The 26,718-nt window shown below is 42.1% G+C and overlaps 1 protein-coding gene and 1 long non-coding RNA gene across 6 annotated transcripts; one reads left to right on the top strand and one right to left on the bottom strand.

Annotated features, from left to right (window-relative positions):
* Positions 1-6,778: 6,778 nt before the first annotated feature.
* Positions 6,779-11,873, bottom strand: LOC130208168 (uncharacterized). The gene is made up of 3 exons (XR_008834368.1): positions 11,783-11,873; positions 9,723-9,865; positions 6,779-7,051 (listed from the first exon to the last, which is right to left on the bottom strand). It is a non-coding gene; the product is annotated as an uncharacterized LOC130208168 (long non-coding RNA).
* Positions 11,868-26,369, top strand: tmcc1b (transmembrane and coiled-coil domain family 1b). Of its 5 annotated transcripts, none has more exons than XM_056437096.1 (8): positions 11,868-11,920; positions 15,143-15,316; positions 17,333-17,376; positions 18,121-18,906; positions 23,346-23,765; positions 24,241-24,710; positions 24,800-24,935; positions 25,014-26,369. In XM_056437096.1, exons 4-8 carry the CDS (start codon positions 18,304-18,306, stop codon positions 25,326-25,328), a joined length of 1,944 nt encoding a protein of 647 aa, XP_056293071.1. In that variant the 5' UTR covers positions 11,868-11,920; positions 15,143-15,316; positions 17,333-17,376; positions 18,121-18,303; the 3' UTR covers positions 25,329-26,369. The 5 variants fall into 5 exon arrangements, with proteins under 5 accessions (XP_056293071.1, XP_056293066.1, XP_056293067.1 ...); XM_056437091.1 differs by lacking the exon at positions 11,868-11,920 and adding an exon at positions 12,142-12,230; XM_056437095.1 differs by lacking the exon at positions 11,868-11,920 and adding an exon at positions 12,263-13,403.
* Positions 26,370-26,718: the final 349 nt, after the last annotated feature.

Here is a 26,718-nt window from a genome sequence, read left to right as displayed (position 1 = left end):
TCACCCAGTCAATGAATTCTGTACCTATTTCAAATCTGTCCATAGCATTGAAAAGAAAGGGCCATTCAACCCTGTCAAAAGCTTTTAATGAGTCCAGAGACACCACAAGGCCTTGTACATCATTGTCTCTGGCGAACTGTATTATGTTCAGAAGCCTCCTGATATTATTGGAGGAATTCCTCCCTTTGATGAAGCCTGTTTGGTCAGGATTTATTAATATTGATATTAATGGTTCAAGCCTCAGAGTCAGCACCTTGGCTAAAATCTTTGCGTCTACATTAATGAGCGATATGGGCCTGTAAGATGCTGAGTCTTCGGGGTCCTTGTTTTTTTTCAGAATCAGGCTAATGTTGGCTAGCGACATTGTTTCAGGCAAGTGGTGAGTTGTGTTGAAGCTGTAATTATAGGTGTTGACTAGATGGGGGGTGAGCTTGTTTTTAAAGGCTTTAAACCACTCTGCTGGGAACCCATCTGGGCCTGGTGCTTTTCCACTGTTCATCAAAGCCATTGCTTCTAATATCTCTTTTTCCTGAATGGGTTTCCCCAAAGATTGTTGCTGTTCTTTTGTTAGTGTAGGTAATTTAATTTTAGAAAAGAATTTGTCAAGTTCCACTTTAGTGCTGTTATTGTCAGTTTTGTATAATGATTTGTAAAATGATACAAAGACAGAGTTGATATTTTTCTTATCAAAATGTCTTTTCCCTCCTGGATCTCTGATTCCTGCTATGGTGTTATAATTTTCCTTCTGGTTGAGCAGGCGGGCCAAGTATTTACTAGCTTTGTTTCCATATTCATACAGTCGCTGCTTTTGATAGAATAAGGATCGAGATGCTTTCTCATTCAGTATAGAATTTAGTGCCGCTCTGGTGCTGTGCACTTTAATGAGGTTTGTTTTGTTTGGACTAGACTTATGGGCAAGCTCTGCTTTTTGTAAGTCTGTTTCCAGTTCATTCTGCTTCTGGAGGAGAGTTTTTTGTGACATATATGAGATAGTACATCCTCTAATATAGGCTTTCGCAGATTCCCAGAGAAATTCAGGGTTTGTTTCACAATTGTCGTTTATGTCAAAAAATAAATCTAACTCTGCCTCCATCTTTTTCTTAAATTCCTTGTCCGTGAGAAGATATGACGGGAAACGCCATCTCTGTGTGCCAGACACAGCTTCACTCATCGTCATTTCTAGGTATACTGGGGCATGGTCACTGATATGTATAGATCCTATACTACATGCTTTTACTTGTCCAATAATCTGTGGTGGGGCAAAAGTAATCTATGCGTGAGTAGGAGTTATGTGGATTAGAGTAGAATGTGAAGTCTCTCACTGATGGGTTCAGGTTCACGTCCGTCAAGTTTATATCACCTAGCATTTTACCAGTAAAGCACCTGCACTTGTTCTTCTATTTGTGTCTGTTGGGGACCTGTCTAATTTGTTATCAAGACAACAATTAAAGTCGCCACCTAAAACTGTGAAGGAGATCTGTGCTCCTCTATTTCTGCTCCTATTGTAGTCCAAAATGATGGAGTTGGCGAGTTTGGTGCGTAAATATTAATTAAAGTGACCGTGTGCCATTTATTGTGCCGTGGACCAGGATGTATCTGCCCTCAGTCGCTTTTACATGTACCCAGTACAAATGGGGTGGCCTTGTGTATTAAGATAGCGACTCCTCTGCTATTGGAGGAAAATGATGAGTAGTAAACCTGGACCCAGTCTCGTTTAAGTTTGATGTGCTCCTTATCCACGAGGTGGGTTTCTTGTAAGAAAGCTATTTGTATTTTGTCTTTCTTTAGAAAGCTTAATATTTTCTTCCGCTTAATTGGATGGTGGATCCCTTTACATTGAATGTACAAAGTTTGATGCTATTTATCCCTGACATACCCTTCTTCTTTCTTTGTCACAGAGAGGCCCTGTTCCTTTACAGGCCTCCTGAAGGCGCTCTGGAAATGTGTTATCTGACCTTTGCTGACTTAGTTCAAATAGATATTTATTTCCGGTGGTGTGGAACAAAACATAACATTTAAGAACACTGAATGACAAAAAACAACAAAGTAAGAACATGAACTGACACTTAAACTTATTGAAAGGGCACATGTGAGACCTCCTGCTCACTACCATTTCCCCATCATTTCCTAACATCTAAACAAACTCTAGTAGGATAAAACAGAGCTTCCCAGACTAGAACAAAATAAAGATAAACATTTTTCAGGTATAGCCACTCTTATTTTAACCCGCAACAGTACCAGTCTTAATCAAGCTTGGTCAATCAGAGTAGTACCACTGTTATTAATAATATAACTGAACCTTTCTTAGAACAAAGTAATAAACTGTACATAAGCAGACCAGCTTGTTCGTGAGTTCCAACATGGAGAGAACAGAAGAAGAGCGAACAAGTGTGCATACTTAACAACTGCGGACACCCTGCACCTGAATAGTTTGTGTCCTTTGTGGGTTACGTCAGCAGCATGACCACCGGGAGTATAAACTGTTCACTTATTTCTAGATTACCTTGCATTTCTCCATTATATTTGGGCTTTTTTCTTCTCCTCCACGAACCTCTGTGCTTCATCCGCGGATCTGAAGTGTCGGACTCCGCCGTCATCTGTAACGCGCAGCACGGCGGGATACAGCATCTGGTAGCGGATGCCGAGATCTCGGAGCGATGTCTTTGCCTCCAGGAATTCGCGTCGTTTTTTTTCCACCGCTGGTGAGAAGTCATCAAAGAAATGTATGCGGTTCCCGGAGAAAGTAACCTCAGCCGCGCTGCGCGCCCCCTTCATGATCAGCTGTTTGTCGGCGAAGTTGTGGAGACGAATGTAGACGGTCCTCGGCCTCGTCGAGTTGTTCTGCAGGTGTGCGGGGCCGCGGTGGCACATGTCCAGCTTGATTCGGTCGTTCTTCACCGTGAGCTTCAAAACTTTTGGCAGCCAAGATTCGAAAAAGTCCCTTGCGTTCTGCCCCTCTGTGTGTTCGGGCAGATTGATGACCTTTATGTTGTTGCGTCTGGACCGGTTCTCCTGGTCCTCCAGCCGGGTCAGAGCCTCAGTTAGCCGTGTCTCGGTGCGCCCAAGTTTAGCTAGGAGCTGTGACACGGAGTCCTCCGTGTCGGATATTCTTTGTTCTGCTTTTCTCCACTGCCGTAACACTTGCACACACCGAGTTGACGGATTTAGCTATTTGTTCGAGTTTCATATCCAGGCTGGAGCTGAGTTTCGTAAATACTGCGTCACTTATCTTCTCCACCAGGTCGTCAATCTGCGCGCCTTCCGCCATGTTGTCGGGGTCGCTGGTCTCTTTTTCGGACTGAGTTTTTCGAAGTCCGGACCGTCCAGTTCGGTTTTTTTCAGTTTTTCCCCCCCAAATATCATGCAGTGACATTACTTCTTCGTTCGACCTGTTCTATTAATGTTAATCTATACCTGAAATGTTAAATAAAGTGTTCAGTCCGGGAGCTCCTGTCCAGCGCTCCTACCTCTTTCGCATCACGTGACCCTCCCTGTGCACTTTTGTATCAACAACTACATTTTCTAAACCATAAATCAGGACACAAGGCATTTCTTAAACATGTCGTTAAACAGAAATAACATTCATCTAATGTTATCTTAGGTTGTACTAAAAATATGACATGCTCTATATAATGTTATGATGCAAAATCATTTCAATCTCGTATGATTTTTCTTTCCTGCTGTGTGTGATGTGCATTGAAGTGGCAACTTGACATTTGTGACCAAAAGCTCACAGAGCGATCAAACTGGTTCATGCTGTGAACTTCCATGTTTTTGCCAAGCTGGGTTGCATTTCTGCTGAAAGAAACCATTCATAGATGTTGTGGAGTGTGCAAACCCATTGGATTACACAGTAGCATCCTTTTCCTTTACAGGATTGACACACCCGATTAATTATCTGTAAATGTGTCTACTTAACCTTTAAAGTCTTTCGACTATCAACTCATTTGCAATTATATATAATAATGTACTGTAAAACTACTGCATCCTAATATAGAACAAGGGTCTACTTTTTAAGTGGAATAGTTACATTATATAATCGATATAATGATCGTCTCATGTGCCTGTGTGTCCATCTGTGTCTTGGGGCATTCATCTTTGCTCTTCGTTACGCTAACCGTGTCCCTTTCCTCACTTGGGAGCCTTATTCAAACTTTACAATCGCTGGACAACTCTGATTCAGTCGGATTAACTTGAAGCACAGGCAGAAACGAGAACGCCCCTCTGACATCTTAGCCAATGAATTGATCTTCCCTTCAGACAGCAACTGTTACTCTGTGGAGGGCAGCGGCCATAGTGTTGACAGTACAGCATCACAGACACTCATCCCAGAGGAGTCTGAGCGGGCCAGTAATGAAGACCGTTCTTGGTCTGGAGTCACATTAACACCAGTACGTGCTGTGCACCACTCAGGGCCTCAAGACCAAGGAGTTGACAAAGTGAATACTTGAATAACAAGACACAATCTTTCCATCGTACGTACGATTTCAGAGGAAGAAGGCAGCCGAATAACAACTGAGGAACAATTAAAGAAGAGTCATACATCCACAGTAAATGCTGATTTTCTGGATAGTAAGTCAATATAATTGTTTACATATAATAAGATTACATTTGTGAACTAAGATGATACGATTCCTCCTCAATGTTCTTAAAGTGGATATGAGAAGGTCTTACAAACATTGTCACTTCTTATTTCTTCAGTCATCAAAAGTTCTAAAAACACTCCATTAGCTACATAGTAAATTACAGAATTCATTCAAAATATGTGTTTGTATATTGATTTCTCTAGCATAAAAAATACGGCTTTTCCTCTTTCTCCTGATCACTCTCTCTCTTTCCGTGTACTCACTGTCCGAAACAATGCAGGACCCCGAGACCCCCGTGTGCTTGGTCTCAGTCCTGGCATTGTTCTCACAAACTCTAATGGCACCAATCTGCTCTGGGGTGACATGAGGCGCACGCTGGCATTTGCCTGGGAAGAACATGTCTTTGGATCAGCCAGCTTTTTCATATTGATGGCAGTCCTGGCAGTTATGGGACTGGCAGGTGCATGCATTCTTCCTCATCCCCACTGTGACGCCCTGATTTTGGCAAACACTCTCCTGATCCTGAGTGGTAGTCTGCGTGGTGTCCTCCTTCTGCTTGATCCTTATGGCACCCGTCAGATCCTCTCTCGTGCTACTCTGGCAGAACTCCATAACGCTCCTCTGCAGCTCTTTCTGTGGGTGCAGCTTGTCTTCGCTCTGATCACACTCAGTGATAAAATTATTACTTTTCCCGCTAAAGCTGCAGCACCCATGGCGGGTTGGAGGTTTGGCTATATCACATTGTATTCCATTACTTGTGGCAGACCTTTTCTCTACAACTTTAACCCTAGCTCATCCTCTGTTGCTACAGACCCTCACTCGCTTGCTGGGTTCTCCCATTCTGTATGTGAATCTTTGGCAAGTCTTTCTCTCATCTACATCCACTTCTCAGGTCTTCTGACCTCATCAGTGGGTTCCTTCACATTAGATTGAGAAGCGTGCAAAGCAAGTAACAGCAGTATGCGCTTTCTTTGGGTTTATGAACTTCAGCCTGCAGATGTATAGTCTCCTCTGGCTTTATGGGCTTCTGGGGAACTCGAGGCGCTTTGGCTGGGGCTGGTGGCTCAATCAGTTTTGGGCCAGAATTCTTGAGTTAGCTTGGGGATTTTTATTGTTTATCCTGGGATCCTGGATGTTCTGGACACTATCTAGAGGTCAATCAAGGGGTGATCAGGGCAGAGGTGAAGTGCCTAAACTGGTGAAGGAGACCAGCTTATGGGGTACGGTCTTGGCCAGCATACAGAAAGGGCCACTAAGAAAATCAGAGAAAACATGAGAAGACATGATACCAAGTAACTGGACGAACTATAACCTGTCTCAAACTGGTTTCAGCAACAACTTGATGTGCCCATATGATGATCAACCGTCTACCATTACTCCAGCTTACAAGCCTGACCCTGTTAGCAATAGGAGCTCTAAAAAAAATTTGATGAATGTGAATGTATTCTTTTTCTTTTAGAATTGGACATGCGGCCTCCATCTCCTTTTAATCTCAGGCACAGCATTGACGACGCCCTTCACGATAGACAGCTGGTCGCAGAAAGCCTGTTCACACCTCCACCTCCCTCTTAGAAACAAGCTATGTGAGCAGACACCGCTGATGGAAATGGCGGTACAATAACTTTACCTCCAACGGAGGTTGGCTGCCGGTGGAAGTTGGATATAGTCTATTTCTGCATCTAAAGAGCTGATACAGCCACCCAGTCTTGAGAGTGATTATAATAGTAGAGTTGGGTCTCCAGCTGCTGCCCATCAGAAGGAAAAGTGTCACTTAGTGCTCTCTGCAGCGATGCATCAGCATGACTGGTCTGAAGAGGATCTCTCAGACCTGTGAGCTGTGTCTGATGGCAGGAGCACCACTTCTAACTACCCACTCTCTAACATCCAGTCTTCATGACACAACCACATCATTTCATGCAAGACATGGCCTCTAAGCAAAAACTACTTTACTTGTGTTGGTCTCAAATTTATGTGATTCTTGATTCAAATTCATTGCCATTTTACTTTTGTTGGGTCGATGTGAACATTTTTATTGTTCATGTATTCCAGCACAACTCAATCTGCAAGTGTGTTGAAATGAGTACCGATGGATATAATGAGCGTTTCACAAGATATTTATAATACTTGTTCAATATGTGTAATGTCACGATGGGATTAGGGTGGACCCAAATGCACGACTCAGGAGACAATAATGCAAATAAAGATTCTTTACTGAGAGCGTCGTCAGCAACGGAACAGACAGAATAATCAAACACACTGTGGAACGCTTGGGCTTGGTCAGAAAAACACAAGACAATCTGGCAGAGGACAAGTGCAAGTAAGGGAACCTAAGTAGACAGGGACTAATTAGGGAATGGGCAACAGTTGAGATGGGCATGAAGACCAGGTGAAGGTAATGAGGGACTAACTAGGGAGTGATCAGAGGCAGGTGAAGGGAGTTGGACTGACGAGATGGGAAGCAGGATCTGGAATGACATGATAGTTAGTGAGACAGGATGAAAACAACTAATACAAAAAGGAAGGTGTGAAGCTAAACTGTTACATGTAATCTGCTTACTATAGTCAACACCTCTCTGCTTCTTGTATAAGATTAGCATCGTAACTTCACAGATTAAAGTCATGTGTTGAGCATTTGTTTGGGTCAATTTTGATAATATGTAAACGTTGCATTATTTCCTCTGCAAAATATGACTGATTGTTTTCATTGTGTGACTTTATATAAAAGTGCTGACAATATTGAGAACTGTATTTATATTGTTAAAATGTTTGATTTGTCCTCTTTACCAAAAGTAGCCCTATAACTCAGTTTTAATAAAACAATATATAATTTTAAGTAGTCAACAGTTTTTTTAGCTGAATTATTCATCAATGCACTTTTTTTTAATGAAATCCACCCAATTTAATTAAGAAAAACAGTTTTTTCTTCTTCCTTTTAATCTAAAGACAACACTTTTTGCGTGCCTCGATCGAATAACTAGTTTAAAGTTCTGGTTGCTCGCACCAAACTCATGTGATCTGTCGATTTAGACCCATATAACCGACACAGTGGCAGTCTTAGTGATAAGCAACATGCCGTGGATGAATCCTATGTTGTATTTTGTGGTCACGGGGACTCTAACTTCCGTACAATTTAATAACAGACAAGCTGTTGATAAAGAGGTTGTTATTGAGCAAAGGCCTCCGTCTTCAGCCCAGAAGTGTGATGCCTGAAGTAAAACACTCATCTGCTGCTCAACACAACACGGTTCACAGCAGGGACTACACATCGCTCCCTGCTTTGTTTCAAATCCTCTCGCATTTCTTATCAATATAAGACAAAGTGTTCCAATCTACGACAATGGCGCTGATTGTTTTGTGCTACAAAGTTTAGTGCCATATGATTGCGTATTAAATTACATGACATAGGGAGTGAAACCAAACATTAATCAAAATATGATCAATAATTAAGCTTTGATTCAATATTTGTGATAAGTGTTTCAAATGTACATAAATGATAGTAGTCTCCTGTCCAACTAAATATAAATGATATCCCTTTCTTTTAAGCTCAAGAAGGTTTAATTAATTTATATTCATATTTATCTAATTAATATTTAACAGTATGTTTCAGCAAACAGTATTCCAATTTATTTTATATTGGCTGTATGTGTGGTTGTTGGAAATATTGACATTTTTAAACATTGAATATTTTATATTTAGTAAGTGTTCTAGAATTTTTTTAGGAACACAATAGAACAAAATGACAATGCTTCATGACCAGCAACAAGCAAACGTCGGTGGACTTAGGTTAACTGATTTCACATGCGCATTTCAGTCTCATGAATAAAATTAAAAAAGCTTAAAAAAATGGTTAGTGACCCTGACTTTAAGGACAATGTGCCGTTCTTGATGACTTGTGGAGCTGTAGAGGAATTTGTCAATGATTAAAGTATGGGGATGCTGTCACACAGTTAGTCCCACTGAGCCCCTCTAAAGCAGATGGAAATGAGTATCATGTCACTAATGCACTCGTAGCCTGCATAGGTCTTCGTATTGGGACATGCTCGTCAACATATTGAGACAATTGTTCAAAACCGCCTCCAGAGCCATCATTAAACATGAGTCATGAGACATGAATCAGTTTTGAATGAGCAACGTCACAGTTTATTATGGCTGCCTGGTGTGTTTGGATTTCTCAATCACCAAATGTAATGTGTGCTTGTTTTTTTCCAGTGTTGCACAATTGGATGATTGCAAAACTGAAGCATAAACATGTGACAACTTGAAGACTCTAAAGGGGAAATGGGTCAGAGCCCTTAACTTTTCAGAGGTAGGTTGTATATATACAAATATATATAAAGGAGTTTGGTATTTTGTCCAATACACAATACACTGTTATCATGTTTTCTTCCCATGTCAAACAGATGAAGGACCTCTTACTCCTTTGCCCTCTAAATGTGGCTTTTCTGTGGAGAGGTCTTGCAGAGATTGAGGCTTTGCTGCACTTTACCAGGGCTGCCACGTTCCCCAGCAGGTAAGGTTAATTTCCCATGTCAATATTCACAATAACTCATGGATCTCTGAATCAGTGAAAAAGAAACATGGCTGGAGTCAAACTGCACTGACATGTTCATATTTCGCTAAAAGGTCATATTCGTGAAGACTTTTTCTATCTTTTTCTTTTGCTATTCCCATGACGTAAATTAAATGTTTGATCAACTTTTTTAATGATCGAACTTCCCCATTCTTTTACAGTGCAGGGTGAAGATTATGTACAACCGCTGCGTTCATGGGGGGCACCATTGACAATGTCTTGCCACCTCCCTGTTACCTGCTTCCTCTCTGGGATGCTGGTGAAGATCAGTGGTTTAACAGCAAATTACCTCAAAGTTAAGGGTTAGTGACTTAACATATTGACATTTGATTAGTTTAAAAAAACTACTTCCGAATTATGTTCTTATCCGTCATTAAGACTGTTAGTGTCTGGTACGTGGACGTCTCTTTCATTGGTCTGTAGATGTGGATTTGCTATAATAGGCTCTCTGGAGGACTGACCCTTATTGCACCCACAACAGCTTATGCATAAAGACCAAGATATGATGGGCTCTCTTGTGGTTAGAAATGGAAGCTGATATGTACGCATGCTTTTGATTCACTCACTTTGTTTTATTGCAGAATGAGAAGTATTTACTCTCTTCTGTTGGCGGATGTTGAGCTCTTAGTCATATGACTTTCATTAATGGATATTGAGTGGACCACAGCCTCCAGGCGATAGCCAGGTCCAGCAGTATTCTGAGCAGTTTCTTCGGAATCAAAATTAGAAATGGTTTATTGACAAGTACGTTACATATTCAAGGAATGTGGCTTGTTGATTGGTACATAACAATAAATACAGTGAAATAGTATAAGACATCGTTTATAAAAAGAGAAGATGAACATTTACAATAAAATATGATGAATAAACAAATAACAGTGTGTTAAAACAAGTATTTTGTGTCAAGTGCATATTAATAGTGCCGTAGTCTGTGGGGGTTCTGGACTTTATTGATGAGCCAGTACCCCCAGTTCCCAATACCCATGTTGCAGGCCCACTCCGTCACCACACAATCCTGACCGCACTACAGAGAGGCAAAGTTGCCACAACATCCACAGCTTCCCTCAAGTGATACTACAGGCTCTCGCACTGAAAACCAAGAGGCACCTGCAGCTCAGTACCCTGCATCCTCATTTCTGCCACAGTGTCCAAAGTTCTCTCATTACCCTCTGTTTCCTGGCCCGCTATCTACTGCTAATTAGAACACGGCAGCTCCCCCAGCCAACTACACCTCAGATGCTTCAGTCTCCACAGTATCCATTTCCTTTTTTCCCACAATTCCCCATGGTACCTGGAATTTTCCATCCAACAACCCCTCCTTCTCCTGCCACCAGGTCAAAGGCTTAGTTAACCCCACCGGCCTCCACCACTCAACATAATGGGAAGCCTCGTGTTCACCAGCAGTTAGTTTCCGAGGCCCCTCAATATCATTTCTTGCCATTCTCAAAACACCTGCAGCCTCCAGGTCAACCTCAAGCTCTTCAGAGCCCCAAACCGGTAATCCAGCAGCCACATATCATGGTCATCCTCAGATCTACCACATCCCTGTATTATAACCTCCTAAGTGTCTCTCTCATAGAAAAAACCCTCAAACCAGTCCTTCAGTTACCGCCACAATGACCAGTGCAGCTACCACTCTACAGCCTACAACTCAAAAGCCATTTTATTACCCACACCTTTGATCGCATATTATGTTCATCCCCATACTCCCATTCCTGTATTTGCTGATCCTCTTGCACACCCGGCACCATCTGAACAGCATCAACGTCAGCCTCTGAAATGTGCCATGCCTTCATGTGATCCTTTCCCTTCTCATCAAAGGCCAAACTTGGCTCCAAGAAACTTCACAGACTCTCTTTTGTGCATTTTGGTTAACCTCAGATTTGGCCAGCAAATAAGTAACAGACTCTCTTGTCAACGTTTCTTGCTTTGCATTTAGCAAGAGGGGTTCTAAATAAAACATTTTGGAAGAAGAATAACGTGCAAAGTACGCTGCACAGTTACTGATTTTCTTTGTTTAATGTTTTTTTAATTTGTTTACTGTAAAGATATCCAGAGCCGTAGCTGGTATCTAGAAACTTTGATTCGATGTCCACCCTATACTGTAGTTTATTTGTCTTCTTCTTCATGTGATTATTAATATATTATTTATAATGGTAAGTGTCATTTATTATACATTTGATACATTATATTTATCTGCACGAAGGATGTTTCTAGGGCAACAACTAACACTTGTTTTCATTATTGATAGCTATTATTTTCTTGATTCATTGTTTGGGCTACACAAAATGTCAGAAAATCTCAATCACAAATTTGACAGAACGGTAATATGCAAGGTTGAAAACAGTGAACACATACTGTCGAACTAGTTGCTGACTATTTGATATCTCGACAAATAGTCGTCATTTCAACTTGTTATACTTCAAAGCTTTATCAACAGTGCCTGGAATAACATAGTGCTGAACCAAAAGCTTACTGACAATTTGTGTCTTGGCATTAACAATATATAATAGATAATGGACATGACATGAGTCTCCTCAAAGTAGCTCCACTCCTGGGACCCTTTCAGTGTACAAATATATAACAATAATAATACGTGTATAATATTGTAATTGAACTGGATCACCTGCATGGATCCTGTGGGATGGCTGTCTGCCTGGTGCTCAGCTGTTCTGACGTCGAGCACGCTATCTGACGTCACCGTGGGAGTGTTCCACCATCGGGAGAAATGAACGGTCATCAACACAATCCTCTCAGCGCCCATGTAAGTTGAAGCCAGCAAAACACACATTTTGCGAACCGTTCTATGAATGAAATGTGTTTCCATATGCTGTGATCCGATCCGCCCCAGGGCTCCGCTGGATTGACCTTGTTTATCCAATCGTCGCTGCCCGCCCGGCGAGGTGTCCTGGCTGCCTGCGGCTAACCGTGGCCGAGGCGACGTCTTTTAGCTCGAGAGTCGAGCCAGCCTGCTAACTGACAGGCTGAGTGGCCAGGCGGCGAGTACGCGCCTGTTTCGCCACCCAGGGTAGTCCGGATGGGCGCCGGATGGGCGATGTTTAATGTAGTTACATGTGAGTGATTAGGAAAAGTAAATGGATGCGTGCGCTTTATTAAGGTTTAACTTCGGAGACAACACCCAGGCCGGATACAACACAACGGTCACACCACAATATGTCAGATTGAATTGAACTACTTTTAGCAGAACAATTTATACTTCGTCCTCAGTTAAACTCCGGCTTATATTACCAATACAAAGAGGGAAGCACTGTGAGAGATGTAGCTCGGACTTAAATACTCCACCGTGAAATACAAGATTGCACGGTGTGATTAAGACACGCTGGTGGGAGGACGTGACAGATGGCCACCCAATACCTCCAATCTAAATGAACCCGGTGTGTTTTGAGCTGTTCACACCTGTGAGGGCGGTTTCATGGTGGTGTTGTCAGCTGGACAGGATTATTCTATACATTTCTATATATAAAATGAAGTTAGATAATTCCACGTTTGGAGAAGAGCTTATAATGGCATGAAGGGACGACTCATAAATGACGACTCAACCTCTTTATCAATAATGTGGAAAGTGGTATTTTATTGCAAGATTGAATTTTAGATACAAGAGTGTGATGGCCCACCAGAGGGATTGTCTAGCCAGTAATGCCATCTGTAGTTATGGGATGATTATATTTATAACCAACCTTCTGCATGCAGGACTGTTTACATAAAAAAGTTATTTGAACAGGTAAACCAGTTATCTATTGGGTTGTCCTGGGACGTGTGTGTATCACGTGATGATCACCATCTGATATTCAAACCGGTGATTTTGGGGTTGTCCGGTGAAGTACATGAGCAGATGAGAGGGGCAGGCTGCTGTAATCACAAGCTGTAGCTCATGCTCTGTTCCGGAGACAGCAACATACATCATTTGTAAAACATGGTCCGGCATTTACCTTATCCATCTTGTTAAACGTCCATTTGAAGAACAACATATGTACTCAAACTGCATACATAATTAAAAACGTTCGACATGGTAACCTCTGATAGTTGTTGTGCTAAATGTTCAGTAAATCTATAACTACAACATAACATAACGCCGTGACCCCGCCCCGCACAGCGCCGGTGTGCGTCGTAAAGTAAAACGAACACTTCCCGGTGCACCACGTTAGCTGGTACTGCTAGCTACCAGAGGGGCAGACAAGCCATCGAACCGGGGTCAACGATTCTCCAGGACGTTATCTACCACGGCGGTTAGCACCACCCGTCAATAAAACGAGTAACTACATTGACGTTTCCAGCTATTATATGATGCGTTTGAGTGTTTTTGAGGCCAGGCCTACGGACGTTGGCTAGCAAGCTGCTAATTTCATCCTCTTCTTATCTTTAGCTAATGTTAAACCGTTGGGCTCGGACTAATTTCTGTAACTTCTTAACGTGACAAAAACAACAATGCCAGGTACTTGTGTAGGACATGTATTTCCTCATACTATCTGCTTTTGAAATGTTAAGCATACGCGTGGCACGTTACCACTGTTACCCTCCTTGTCATGACACCGAATGCACCTGTAACCTGTGGAGTAATTTAATTAACTAATAACCTAAACTGCACCGTGATAATACACTGACGTTCTCTGGTTTAATGAACGTTCGGGTTTTAGGCAACAGTCTAAAGAAAAGCAAACTTTATTGTTACTATTGACTGGGTGGTGATGATCTCATCGGAATGCACGTATGACTGTATCCGCGTCTATTCAGAGAGCGATGCTGTGTGACGTCACCTTTTGTGAACGTTAAATCATCGTTGAGTTACTTTCTCTCACTTGTGTGGTTCTTTCCGGCAGATAATCCCTTGCGGATATTCGGCACTATTAATTAACATTACACACTTAATTAAGCTAACACGCCCTGGAGGCCTGTGCTTTACACTTTTTGCTTTTGCCATTTAAGCCACAGACTAGTTTAAGCTTTTTGTAAAAATGTATGAACTAGTTCCTCTGGGTTAAGTAATCACTACTATTCCATTCAAATTACATTATCCTATTATATCAGGTCTGGTAATAGGCTGCATTACAAGTAATTTCGGTTTCATAATAATATATAATTACAATAATAATGATGACAATGATACTTATAGGACAATATCTGGGATTTCCTAATGGATGTTCACCAGCTATTGGTTGCTGCTGAAATCGGCTGACAATGCATGCTGGTTATATTTTTATCCAACTTGATATCAACTTGCTGTGATCCATGCAAGTGGAAGCAATAATAGCCTCACAATAACAAAAAGGTGGCTGGTAATTTTTGAGCCAGTTGCTTTCCACCAACGACCAAAAGTCTCCTCTGATCTAGGAGCTGGTTGGTTTAGATGTTGCATATTTTATATAAACTTGTAAATGTTTTTTTTATTTGTCCGATTTAAGCCCTAAGAAGGTTTAATATGTTAACATAATACTTGTTGTGTGGTGACGGTTATCAGTCAGGGAGACAGAATGCATTCAGCTAATATTACGATTGTTCTCAGACTGCATACACTATGATCGATATAGTCTACGATATATATCGGATTCCATTCTTATCATGACGCTTTACAAAATTATTGGTAACAAGTGGGATGTGAGGATTCTTAAAACAACATCTGACTGTATTTCTGCTGCTCCCGGTGCATTCATGTTTTTACATTTATTTAGTTTGAGCAGAAGAGTAAATGTAAATCATTGAGTAATACTGAGGTTAAACTTTAGTCATGATGATCACAGATAGCTGAACCCGCATGTCACTAGGCTACTCGGTCATACAGAATGACCTCATTAATACAGCAATTATTGGGGACTTCTGTACAAGATGAATAGATTGGTCCAATACCATTTTAATAAATCGGGACGCCACCCGTGTGTCTGAAGTTGTCGGTTTCATAATGTCACAAATTCCCCTCATAGCAAACAGTTTCTTACCTTGTCTCACCTCTGTTTTTGGTTTGTCTTTGCAGCATGTGATTTTTCTAAATGTCCATGGAAACAGCTGACTAAAGTTTGACAGCTATCCCACCACTTTTCCATTTGTAAGAATTACTCTGAGGAAGCAGTGCTGGAAATTAGTTTGGATTAAGCCATTCCCCGTGTTAATAGATCCACAAGTAATCTGCTGATGACCACATCTGACGGTATGTTTATCTGTACTTGGACTCTTGCTGAGTTTTTTGTTTTCATTATTCAATATTAACATGAATACATTGTTGTAATTTGTGAACACAATCTGAAACTAATGAGTGCTAATCTTCAGTGATATGTGCAAATGTATTGGAATAAAGCATGTAAGCCTATGCCAATGGAGCAATGACCCAAGAGGACACCCTGCTTCCAGATACAAATATTTGACCTTCTGTCATTTTGTAGACATGTTTATTTAACACAAGCTTAAAGGCAGCTAGTCATGCACAACACTCTGTAGATGGTGTGACCTTGGAGTACTGCATGTACTTTGAAAAGAAAACTTTCCCCTGAGAAGTCGGACGTCATCATATTTTTATTGTTGATGAGTTTGTTCCTGGTCTTGTCCTGAGGTTTTACTGCAATATCTTACACTGAGTTACTGGAATGAGTAACTGTCTTTCTGATGTGAGGCATTCTTACATGAAGCTGTGTTAAAGCAGTTGTCTATATAGGTGCATCGTCTATATATGAAATTGATAGCCTTAAAATTACGACATGTATTTCCAAGAGCCGGTAAAATGTGCACTTACACCTGGCAGTTTTACAGCAGCAGCCATGAAACCCAGCATAAACACACCTGAGTGAAGACAACATACCTTCATTATGGTTCACTTATGTTTGAAGGAACGTAGTATATACCAGTTGTGTGTTTATACTTAGGGTATTGTCCTTATAGAGGGGGATGTTTGACATATTTCTGTATTCATTTATCTTTTGAGTAATGAGTGAGATGAGGGTCGGCAGTAATGGAAAGGTAATTGAATCTTCCAAATGAAACCGTTGTTCCAGCATGTTGATCAGCAAGACTTGGTTACTCTTGTTCTTGTTGTACTGCACACTCCCACCTACCCTTTAACAAAGTGCTTTCTTATCCAACACTGCAGAGCTAACAGCAGGACCAGCAGTAATGAGTCACCGGGTTTCACTAATGGAGCCTTTCGTCGGGGTTTTGGTGCTAGATTTTGCTGCTGGCTTGTTCAAATGATACTTAGTGCTGACTCGTGGAATCGTTTTTCCATTTGTCTGCAAAATAATCCATGTCTGATCCATCTCTTTAGGCTTTGGATATTTGCTTGATGGAAACATGCTTTTTCAATCATGTCTTGTAAAACAGACTGTCCAGGTGCTTGAAGACTAAAGGAGGGCACAGCGACACTTTTTAGAAATTAATTGTATTCTTTTAACCCAGGACTGTTGGTAATGGGTGTTTTTCAGGTTTTATTGAACAATATGTGTTTTAAGCATGCAGAGGCATATCGGATTTAGAAATAAATAGTGAAGTACAAAAACATAATGATTAGCTTCTAAGATAATCGTCGTCATTATAAGCAAGTCCTTTTGGTCTTGACCTTGGTGTCGGATCAATACAGGTATTGTGAAAAATGCCATCTCCATTTGGCCATGACAGAAATATATGATCAAATATGTTCTAATATATATTTGTATTTAAGGATAGCCTGCATATTAATTGACTCATTCCAATGACAGTCCTGCATTGTTATTTTTCGTCAGATGAGTTCTGCAGTGGGAGCTCCTTATGAGCACTATTGCGTTCATGCAATGTTCTGATGTTTGTTTTCGATGTTCAGCTAATATCATTTCTTCAACAGCGTCTGGAGCTGCTGTCATGTTAACATCTTCTCAAATATGCTGCAATGTACAATAGTTGCTATCATGACGTTACACGGCTCATCATAATGCGTCAACATACTGCTGACTCTTAAGATTTGAAACGGGTTCATTGGGTTGTTAATTATTTCATATGATCAGCATGTTAGAAGCTTTTAAGTCTCACCTGCTGTCGGATCCCTTTCCATCCATTATTACCAGTTACTCCTGAGTTGAATCTTTGTGTTAAGCTCTGTTAACATCTATGTGGTGCTACAGTATGCCTCTTTTTAAACCTTCTTTTCTGTTCTATGGAAAATATTATTTATTTATTTTTGTTTCTATTTCTGTCTATTTAGCCAATCCCGAGTTGTGAGTCAGTAGAGGTGAAGCTGGGCTGATGGTAAGCTTTCTGTCACTCTCTATCACCTCCTCACTTCTTCCTCACTGTCTCATTACATGTTGGTAAACCCAAATGCTTTTATATAATCTGTCATCTGAGGGCCAAAGTCGAAACGGTCCTTTCCAGGACAGGATGTAGCCTTACTGTACAATAAGATGCAAGGAGGAGACCACCGGGGATCGTTGAGCGCCTTAATTAGTTGAGGATTGGATAGTAATCCTAGTCCGTTTTAGAATTTCATTTACATTTTTCACATCGTAGTCTCTTTGTTGGCATCATCAAATCACTCTATTATGTTGATTATTAATTTTCGTTGTGAATACTTTCTGAAATGTGATTGTACAACTGTAAAGAGGGCTTTTGAACCGCCAGGTTTGACTTCCCAGAAACAAACTTTCGGAAGTGATTTCAGAAACAGCCTCAGGCTTTGACCTTAACACACGTGCAATACACCAAACGTGGACATTTCAGAAACTGTTCTTAAAAATTGTTTATTTTGTAAACTTTCTGTTGTTGTATTACCGGGTTGGCACTGCCAGACATGCCACATGCTGTTAAGCTAAAAAGGGTACCTTCTGCTTTCATTCAGCAGAGAGAAAATATAACGCTTTTTTACTAAATGAACAAGTGGTCATGTCGGTGTCAACTCAGTTTATGTTGCTTGATGTTTTATATTCTGCTGCTTATTATGTTCATCATTCACTGCTGCATGTCATAATCCATTTTATTTTCCCTTTGTGGTAGACAAGCATGACATTCAGCCAAGCCACAGATGCATGTCCACTCAAAAGGCCCAACTGAGCGCCGTCCCCTCTGCTTCCCGGCTCTCGACAAGTCGCTCAGGAGGTGGGGGGGGGGGTGTCGACGGGACATAGCTAGTCCCCTGCACCCCCAAGTAGAACCTCACTGTGAGACTGGAGGTCTCTGATGGATCAGGGTAGTAATGAGCAGAGTCCAGAGGAGCCGGACACGGGAGGCCGAGCGGAACTGGAGGTCGGCAGGAGGGCGTCGGAGTCAGAGCATGGCTTGTCCAAAATCACCCATAATGCCCTGGAGAACATGGGAGCGTTGGGCCATGGCCTGAAGCAGTTCTTCCAGCCACAGCGCCGACGCTCCTCCGTTTGCCCACATGACTCTGTCTCTGCCTGCACAGGCGCCCCTCCCTCCGAACCCACTGATGTAGGGTCCGAAGTAGGGGACGCTCCTGCCTCCTTGGCCCTCCCTTTGGATTCTGACAGCCCTGCCACTTCCGCCCCCCCCGCAGCTCTGAGTCGTGTTCTGCAGCAGATCCGAGGTGCTCCACCAATGAAGCGAGGCACCAGCCTGCAGAGCCGCCGCAGCAAGGTGGCGGGTAGTGGGGGGGAGCCTCCCCAGAAAGGTAGCCCCCAGATCCACCGGCGCAGCACCCATGAAGCCCTGCTGCAGGCGGGACGGCCACGCTCCTCCTCGACCACAGACACACCCAGCAGCCCAGCGCTAGCTGACGTTCTGCTGACCTCTGGTTACCACTCAACTGAGGAGCCGGACAAGGTGAGTGTCTAAGTCCTGCCAGGTGGTCCAGGTGAGAAATAAACCATGGGCATGTAATGGAACATTCCTAACAGAGTAGGAAGAAACTCCAATGTGATGCACTGGGAGGTTTGTGATATAGGTTACGTAGGCAATTGCCGAGAGTGCCAGTGTGTGGGTGCGCATGAAGTAGGAGAAAACAATCTAGATAGATAGATGGATAGATATATACTTTACTAATCCCCAAGGGGAAATTTGTCGTAGCAGTAGCAGCACCAATAAACCAAACACACATGAATATAAAAAATATATAAAAACAGGGATGAAAGATATAGAAGCATACAAAGCAAAATATAAAATAAAATATATATGTATATATACAACATATATGCATACACAATACACAATACTAATGACAAACTAAATATAAAAACACCAAATCGATTCCATAATTTAGTCAAATCTGAACACGCAGACATGAAACACACTCCTGGAATCAACATGACTTACAGTTTATGTCTCTAATGTTCATCATAAATGTGCTTAGAAATCATAGAAAAAGAGCAGCTTCTTATAACTGAACAACTTGTCTTGTGTTCATCAGTTAGCAGATTTCTTGAGTATATAATGTAATCCAGTAATTGTTGTCTGTGCACTGAGGAATCAGGAACTGCAAATAGCTAATGCAGTGTCACTTTCACAAATGCTTTACAACCGTTAACTCATGGATTCCATGACAACACGTTTCCTGCTTGCATCCCTAAAGAATGATGGGAACTGTAGTTCTAAAATTCGAGAACTTGTTTGTCCCGAGTAAAATAAATGCAATTGAAAAATAATAGCACTGACAAAATTCATGAAAATTTGCTTTTTCTTTATGTAATAAGTCCATTTGTATGCATTATTTGGACTGCCCCACCAACATTGTTGTGTTGCTGGAACCTCTTCCTCTGATCATCCGATCTCCTCTATTCATATATAAATATTTCTGGTGTCATTTTATTTTTCTTCTTAATTCATAATTTTATATATAAATATTTCTGGTGTAATTTTATTTTTCTTCTTAATTCATAATTTTATATATAAATATTTGTTCTAGTACATGCACAGTACAACTCGCTTAACAAAACATGGCCTGATTTATACTGAAGTCAATCTTGAAACGGTTGTATTCATAGAAAAAATAGCTTCAGGACATAAAACATTCAAATGCAAATCATAACACAAAGAGACACGGTGCATGGTATTTGTTTGCAACCAAGCTGTAAAAAATAGAAGATAAAACCGAGTTATTTGCTAATATCTGTGAAATAATATCCAAACCAAGTGAATTGTGTTTAAAGGCTGTTGGTGGTTTGGATGTGCCTGGATGATCCGGTGAATGGGAGATGAGCTGTCAGCGATGGGAGGTCAGCGATTGCCTTTGAGTGGTTGTGACTAGGGCTGCAACTCATGATTATTTTGATAATCGATTAATCGGTTGATTATTTTATCGATTAATCGGATAAAAAAACAAAAACTTTAATTTTCAACCCTTTATTCAAAACAGGGTCCGTACGGTCATGGAAAACCTGGAAAAGTCATGGAATTTTTAAATGGCGATTAGCAGGCCTAGAAAAGTAATTGAAAAAAATTAAATCCCCAAATATTTGGAAAAGTAATGCAAATTTGTCTTCAAATTTTCATTTACACGGTATATATACGGTATGCTTTGGAATTCTCATTGTTAGTAATACTACATCTTCTCACTTTGTCACGTATAGACAGAGTTTTCACAAAATGTTTAATCATGGAAATGTGGTTTAAAGTCATGGAAAGGTCCTGGAGACCCACTGGTCACCATGGTGATGAACCGTCACAAACAGACTGACAGCTCTACTCTCCTGAGCAGTGGTCCCCATGTGGACCGGCCCCCTGAACAATATCAGAGACGCGTTCCGATTTATTATTTTTTTCACCTGGCCCGCTGCCGTTGAGATTGCAGTGAGACGCGGAAAAATTGTGAAGTGGTGCTCTTCGCAATAAAACATCTTTGATGGACGTGTCGCGTCTCGGCCAATCAGCGTTCAGATGTCCACAGCGTTTGGGAAGTTAGGTTAGCTTGAATGTTAGCCCGCTACATCTGCTGCTGTCACGCTGCACGGTGTAGCGATACTAACAAAGTACCCGTACGTTAAAAACGATGTGATTTAGCATATTTTTAGTATCGATACTTAATTAAAAGAGTGATCAGAGCGCACGCAATGCTCCGCTCCGTTAAATGTTGTCTGCACGCGCAGCGCAGCGCTCACAGCGAGTGGCGTCGTGGCTTATCTCCGTTGCCTTTCTCCGTGGATTTTTTTTTCTCCGCTATCCGCCACGGAATAAATAACCACGTTTTCTTCGTTCTACTCTTGTGAAAATGCCACACACGTCGTGACATGTAGCGCCCTGGTGTCTGGGTTCATGACATCACCCTTAGGCGCACTTAGCTCCGTGAATGACTTCCGCATCCAGCGCCACGTGAGCAGCAGCAGCCAATTAGATTCATCAACAGAGGAGCAGCTCAGCGCTGATTGGCTCTCACAACGCAGCGTTCTGTCCTCTCACTCCGCTCTGGTTTCTCCAGCGCCGCTCTGCGCTCAACTCAACTTTGTTTATACTCCGCGATTTATTGAGCGCCGGAATAATCGCGCGACACAACGAATCGATAATGAAATTTGCCAACTATTTTAATAATCGATTTTATCGAAATTCGTTGTTGGATGATTGGTTATTATCCGGGCTTTACCATTTGATTAGATTTTGCTGATCAATCGGGTCAAAGGTCAAGGTCATGGAAATGTCAAAATCTTTTTTTTACCATAGCACGATACATTTTTGTCCAATTGGCATGCAACTAATGCCAACATGTTCATAATTCAATGCCCAATCTTGTGATATGCGAAGGTATGCGCTCTACCGAGTGCCCGTTCTAGTTTCTCCTGCGCCGCTCTGCGCTCAACTCAACTTTGTTTATACTCCGTGACTTATTGATATGATGATATGACAACGAATCGATAATGAAATTCGTTGCCAACTATTTTAATAATCGATTTTTATCGATTTTATCGATTCGTTGTTGCAGCCCTAGTTGTGACTATGTGCTTTAAGCCTTTCTAAATTTAGACTCTTGCTGTTGCTGAGTGTTCTTAAGGTCAGAGAAGGCTTGCAGGGCTAAGCAAACTCAAACTTGTGGGATGTTTTCTTCTTACATTGACTGTTGATAGAAATCTAGAAACACTTTCAGTGTGATAACCGGTCTCACTGTAAAAGGTTGTCAAGAAGAGCATAGCCTACGTGTATCGAACCCGACTCAGACGATAACATCTTTACACATGATAGTCCGTTGAACTCGGGCGCTAGATCAGCAGCGGGGTGAATCTCTCGAATTAGAAATTGGGAGAAAGTCGGCATCATAAAACGAGCGGTAATGCCACACTGGGTCGATGCTCCAGTAACTCACTGGAGGCTGGAAATAAGTTAATCAACAGATGTCATGTGCAAGATGGAATAATTTCAGCCCTCTGTGATATCATTCCTCTTAAATCTGTTGTTTGTTATCGATAATCATCGACTGGGATTTATCCTCCGTGGAAACGGGTCTGCCGTGCCTTCATGCTTGGCAGATCTTTCATAAGGCAGATACACAATTAATTATCCAAGAACATTTTCGCACTAAATGCATGGAATCAAATGGGTATTTTTTGGTAAATGCTGCATCTAAACAAACCTCTCTGTTATGTTATTGATTCGCAGCTCTATCTAATCGCCTCCGTCAATGTGAATATTAACTACATCTTCCTGCGCTGTACAGAGTCAGACAACACAATGCTTTATTCCATCTTTATGGTTTACACTTAAACTGGTTGAGACATACTTGACAGCAGTTCTTCAGAGGACAAGGGGCTCAACAGCTGGTATGTTTCCAGTAGGGGCTCTGGTGATGGGACCAATTCAGTTTGTGTTAATTACCAAGATTTATATTTACTTTTCCTCTTTCAGTTTGAGCCTGAAGGCTCTGATGACTGTCGATGGGTTCTCATAATATGCACTTTTAAATCATAAAGTCATAACTCCTTATCGACTATTTGTTAACTTGGCCTATTTTTGAGCTTTTGTTCCCCACAATAGTCTCTGCATTCCCACCTGTGACTCCTTGAAGGGATGTTGTGAAGTGACAGCCAAAAGGCGTCTTTTGTCCTCCGGGTGCCATCTGCTGTTGTGAAATGCGTAGTGATACGTGTCTGTAGGTTTTGTTGTTTGTATGCATTGCCAGTGCAGTGTTGACAGCAATACATCACCCAGTGCTCGCACAATGATGCATGATAGTGTTATATCTTGACAAACTGATTTGAATATTTAGTCTCGATAAACTTTACGTTCTGAAAAAAACGTCTTCATAATCTCCCCTTCTCTTCTGTTCACATTGTTTTGAACAGCTGGATCGTTATGATGGATCGGGCCCTGCTGTGTCACCCAATGCTCTCTCCTTCGGTGCAGATGGGTATGATGTGGTTGACAGTACCCCGGACCCCCAGCGAACAAAGCAGGCCATTGCTCAACTGCAACAGAAGATCCTCAAACTCACAGAACAAATCAAAATCGAACAAACTGCGCGTGATGACAACGTGGCTGAATACCTGAAACTTGCCAATAATGCAGACAAACAGCAGAGTGCTCGCATCAAACAGGTGTTTGAGAAGAAGAACCAAAAGTCAGCTCAGACCATCCAGCAGCTGCAGAGGAAACTCGAGCACTACCACCGGAAACTTCGGGAGGTGGAACACAACGGCATTCCTCGCCAGCCCAAAGATGTTTTCCGAGACATGCACCAGGGGCTGAAAGATGTTGGAGCCAAGGTGCGTGCTTTTCCTTTTTAAGTGTGCCAGTATGGCTCATCGAATAAAACCAAAAGGTTTTGACTTGCGGATAATGGTTTCTAGTCTTGCGGAGACTTTTGTCCATGCAGAGAACAAATGTGAACGCCTCAGAGCTTATAAGGAGTTATTGTTGTACCTTAAACTACACACACACACAAAAGTAATGGGTCGAAAATGTCCATCATCGGAGAAGTTAACCTCCTGTTTCGCCCAAAGTGCAGAATTGAGCCTTTAGCTCCAGTGATCTGGTGAGAGCTCGGGGTTTAATAAAGGCTGCGGATGGTTGGATTATGTGTTGTGCCGCTCCTGAGTGTTTAAGGCTATTTAATGACAACTGCTAAAGCTGTCGGCTGTGTGATCAATACTTTAGTGATCCGTTTGACCGCAGTTCAACTAGTTCTCATACTGCTAACTCAACGCCACCTGAGCACTTACCTGAACTCACTCGTTCCAGGTGACGGGGGGCCTCTCCAGTTTCTCTCAAGCCACTCATTCTGCCGCTGGAGCTGTGGTGTCGAAGCCCAGAGAAATCGCCTCCCTCATCCGCAACAAGTTTGGCAGTGCGGATAACATTGCATCTTTGAAAGATTCCTTGGACGAAACCCAGGGAGATGAGGGTGTTGGCCCTGGAGGGACCGGACAGTTGCAGTCCAGCCCAAAGTATGGCAGTGAAGATGACTGTTCTAGCGCTACTTCCGGCTCTGCAGGTGTCAACAGCACGACGGGAGCTCCCGGAGGCCCCCCCAGCTCCAAGGGCAACACCCTGGATCACGGCCAGGCCTCAGGCTTTGATGCTGTACTGCATGAGATCCAAGAGCTCCGGGAAAACCAAGGTCGACTGGAGGAGTCCTTTGAAAACCTAAAGTCCCACTATCAGCGGGACTACACGATGATCACCGAGGCCTTGCAAGAGGAACGATTCAGGTGTCGCATCACATCCTAGACACTCATAGGTCTGTGTGGGCTGAAGGAAATCGTCCTGTTTGTGATGCACTGCTGTCACTGTTTTGCAGGTGTGAACGTCTGGAGGAACAACTCAATGACTTGACCGAGCTGCACCAAAATGAAATTCTGAACTTGAAACAGGAACTTGCCAGCATGGAGGAGAAGATTGCTTACCAGTCTTACGAAAGAGCGAGAGACATTCAGGTGAGCTTCGCTAAAAAAACCGTGACGCTTCTGCTGTTGTTGTCGGAGCCATTTCACTGACTTGTCCCTGACCTGTAGGAGGCGCTGGAGGCATGTCAGACGCGCATCTCCAAGATGGAGCTGCAGCAGCAGCAGCAGCAGGTGGTGCAGCTGGAGGGTCTGGAGAACGCCACAGCACGGACTCTACTAGGGAAACTAATCAATGTGCTGCTGGCTGTCATGGCCGTCCTTTTGGTGTTTGTGTCCACAGTGGCTAACTGTGTTGTCCCCTTGATGAAAACACGCAGCCGCACGTTTTCTACGCTGCTCCTTGTAATCCTCCTCGCCTTCCTCTGGAGGCACTGGGATGCCATTTCAGAGTATCTGCATCACTTTCTTCTGCACCCCAGATGACCAGCTTGGAGAGGCTTATTTAAATACTGACGGGACGGAGGATTTGGGGCTGATGTGTAAAGGGAGGACACTGACCCACACATGGAGTTGAAACTCGATACTCCTTCCTTTTCTGCTTCTTCAGCAGCTTCTCGAAACACTCAGGAGGGTTACATCATCGGTTTGTCACTATCTCTTTCTGAAAGGTGTTGAGAAGAATCCTCCGGAGAATAAGGAGAGAAAAGGTTGGATGTTTGGTATCAACCCGCTGTCTTTGGTGCAATTGGCACAAGCACATACTGTTAGGGTGAAGGAGGGGCTGAGAGAGCTGCACACTTGATTTCTCTCTTCTGAGTGAATTTGTTTACATGTGGAAAACGTTGCATTGTTTTCCCACAGAAGAAATTGTAATTCAGAGTTTTATTACTTTTGAGCTAATTCAAGTGGTATTGTTTTTAAGTCACTGCTATTGTTAATACAGCTAACATATTGCTTCGTATTTACTTTGAACTGTATGAGCTGACAGTGTTCTGCTGATTTAGTTGCCCATATTCTCTTTTTGTACGTTCTCTCTCTTCTAGCCACTCTGGTTTTTCAGTCTGCTCTTTTGTTCCCCTTTACTCCGTCTTTTACATTTCAGCCTCTGTGACCTCCTCTTCTTTTCCCTACACTCTAAAGAATTGGGTGCTTGCACATCAGCTAAATTGCTCTGGAACCAGACTTGTCACTGGATCAAATAATAGTGGGTTCCTGACTCGTTTCTTACGGATGTGTGAAGTCACTAACACTGGTTCTGTCACAACCAGGATATTGCTATCAAGAACTTAAATCTTTGGAGTTGCGACCCAGCCCTCTGGGCCGACCGGCTCCTGCTGTCCTGGTGGCGTTTCAACGGCAGAAGAATAATCAATGAACTGAATTAACATACTTGAAGAGCGATGAAAGTGCTCAAAGACTCAGTGCTTCCGTACTGTTTCTCTTTGTGACAATGAAAGAGTAATACTTTTTATTTTATTTTTTATTTTTTAAAGACAAATAAATTTGCTGTTTTAAAATGTGAAATTGAAAGTAACTTGTATTTGTCTCCAATGTCATGAACTTGCTAAATTGTATATCACACCACAAAAAGCCTCTTGTTGGGTCACTTTGGTTCATAAGTGTGGAATACACTGTATTTAAGAGAGTGTTCGTACACGTGTTATGAACACAGTTGCCTGTGTCGAGCCTTAATTCGTCGGTGACTAGTTATTGCGCCAAAATCTTGGAAATGTTACCATTAATTGGATTTAGGGCCATGTGCGTTACACTGGCATGAAGTGTTGACGTTTTAGACTAGGAGTTAATACATTATCCTCCAGATATGCTATTTGTTGCTGTCTTGTTGCAAATGTAAATAACTCAGGACTCAAAA

This window comes from Pseudoliparis swirei, chromosome 18, assembly GCF_029220125.1.
Source record: "Pseudoliparis swirei isolate HS2019 ecotype Mariana Trench chromosome 18, NWPU_hadal_v1, whole genome shotgun sequence".
NCBI classification, from domain to species: Eukaryota; Metazoa; Chordata; class Actinopteri; order Perciformes; family Liparidae; genus Pseudoliparis; species Pseudoliparis swirei.
This window is presented reverse-complemented; position numbering and strand designations above follow the sequence as displayed.

Excerpts from the sequence above, each read along its gene's own strand:
- tmcc1b (XM_056437096.1), top strand. The coding sequence starts at position 18,304 with ATGGATCAGGGTAGTAATGAGCAGAGTCCAGAGGAGCCGGACACGGGA. Across the intron at positions 18,907-23,345 it reads CAACTGAGGAGCCGGACAAG|CTGGATCGTTATGATGGATC; the intron begins GTGAGTGTCTAA and ends TGTTTTGAACAG. Across the intron at positions 24,711-24,799 it reads TTGCAAGAGGAACGATTCAG|GTGTGAACGTCTGGAGGAAC; the intron begins GTGTCGCATCAC and ends ACTGTTTTGCAG.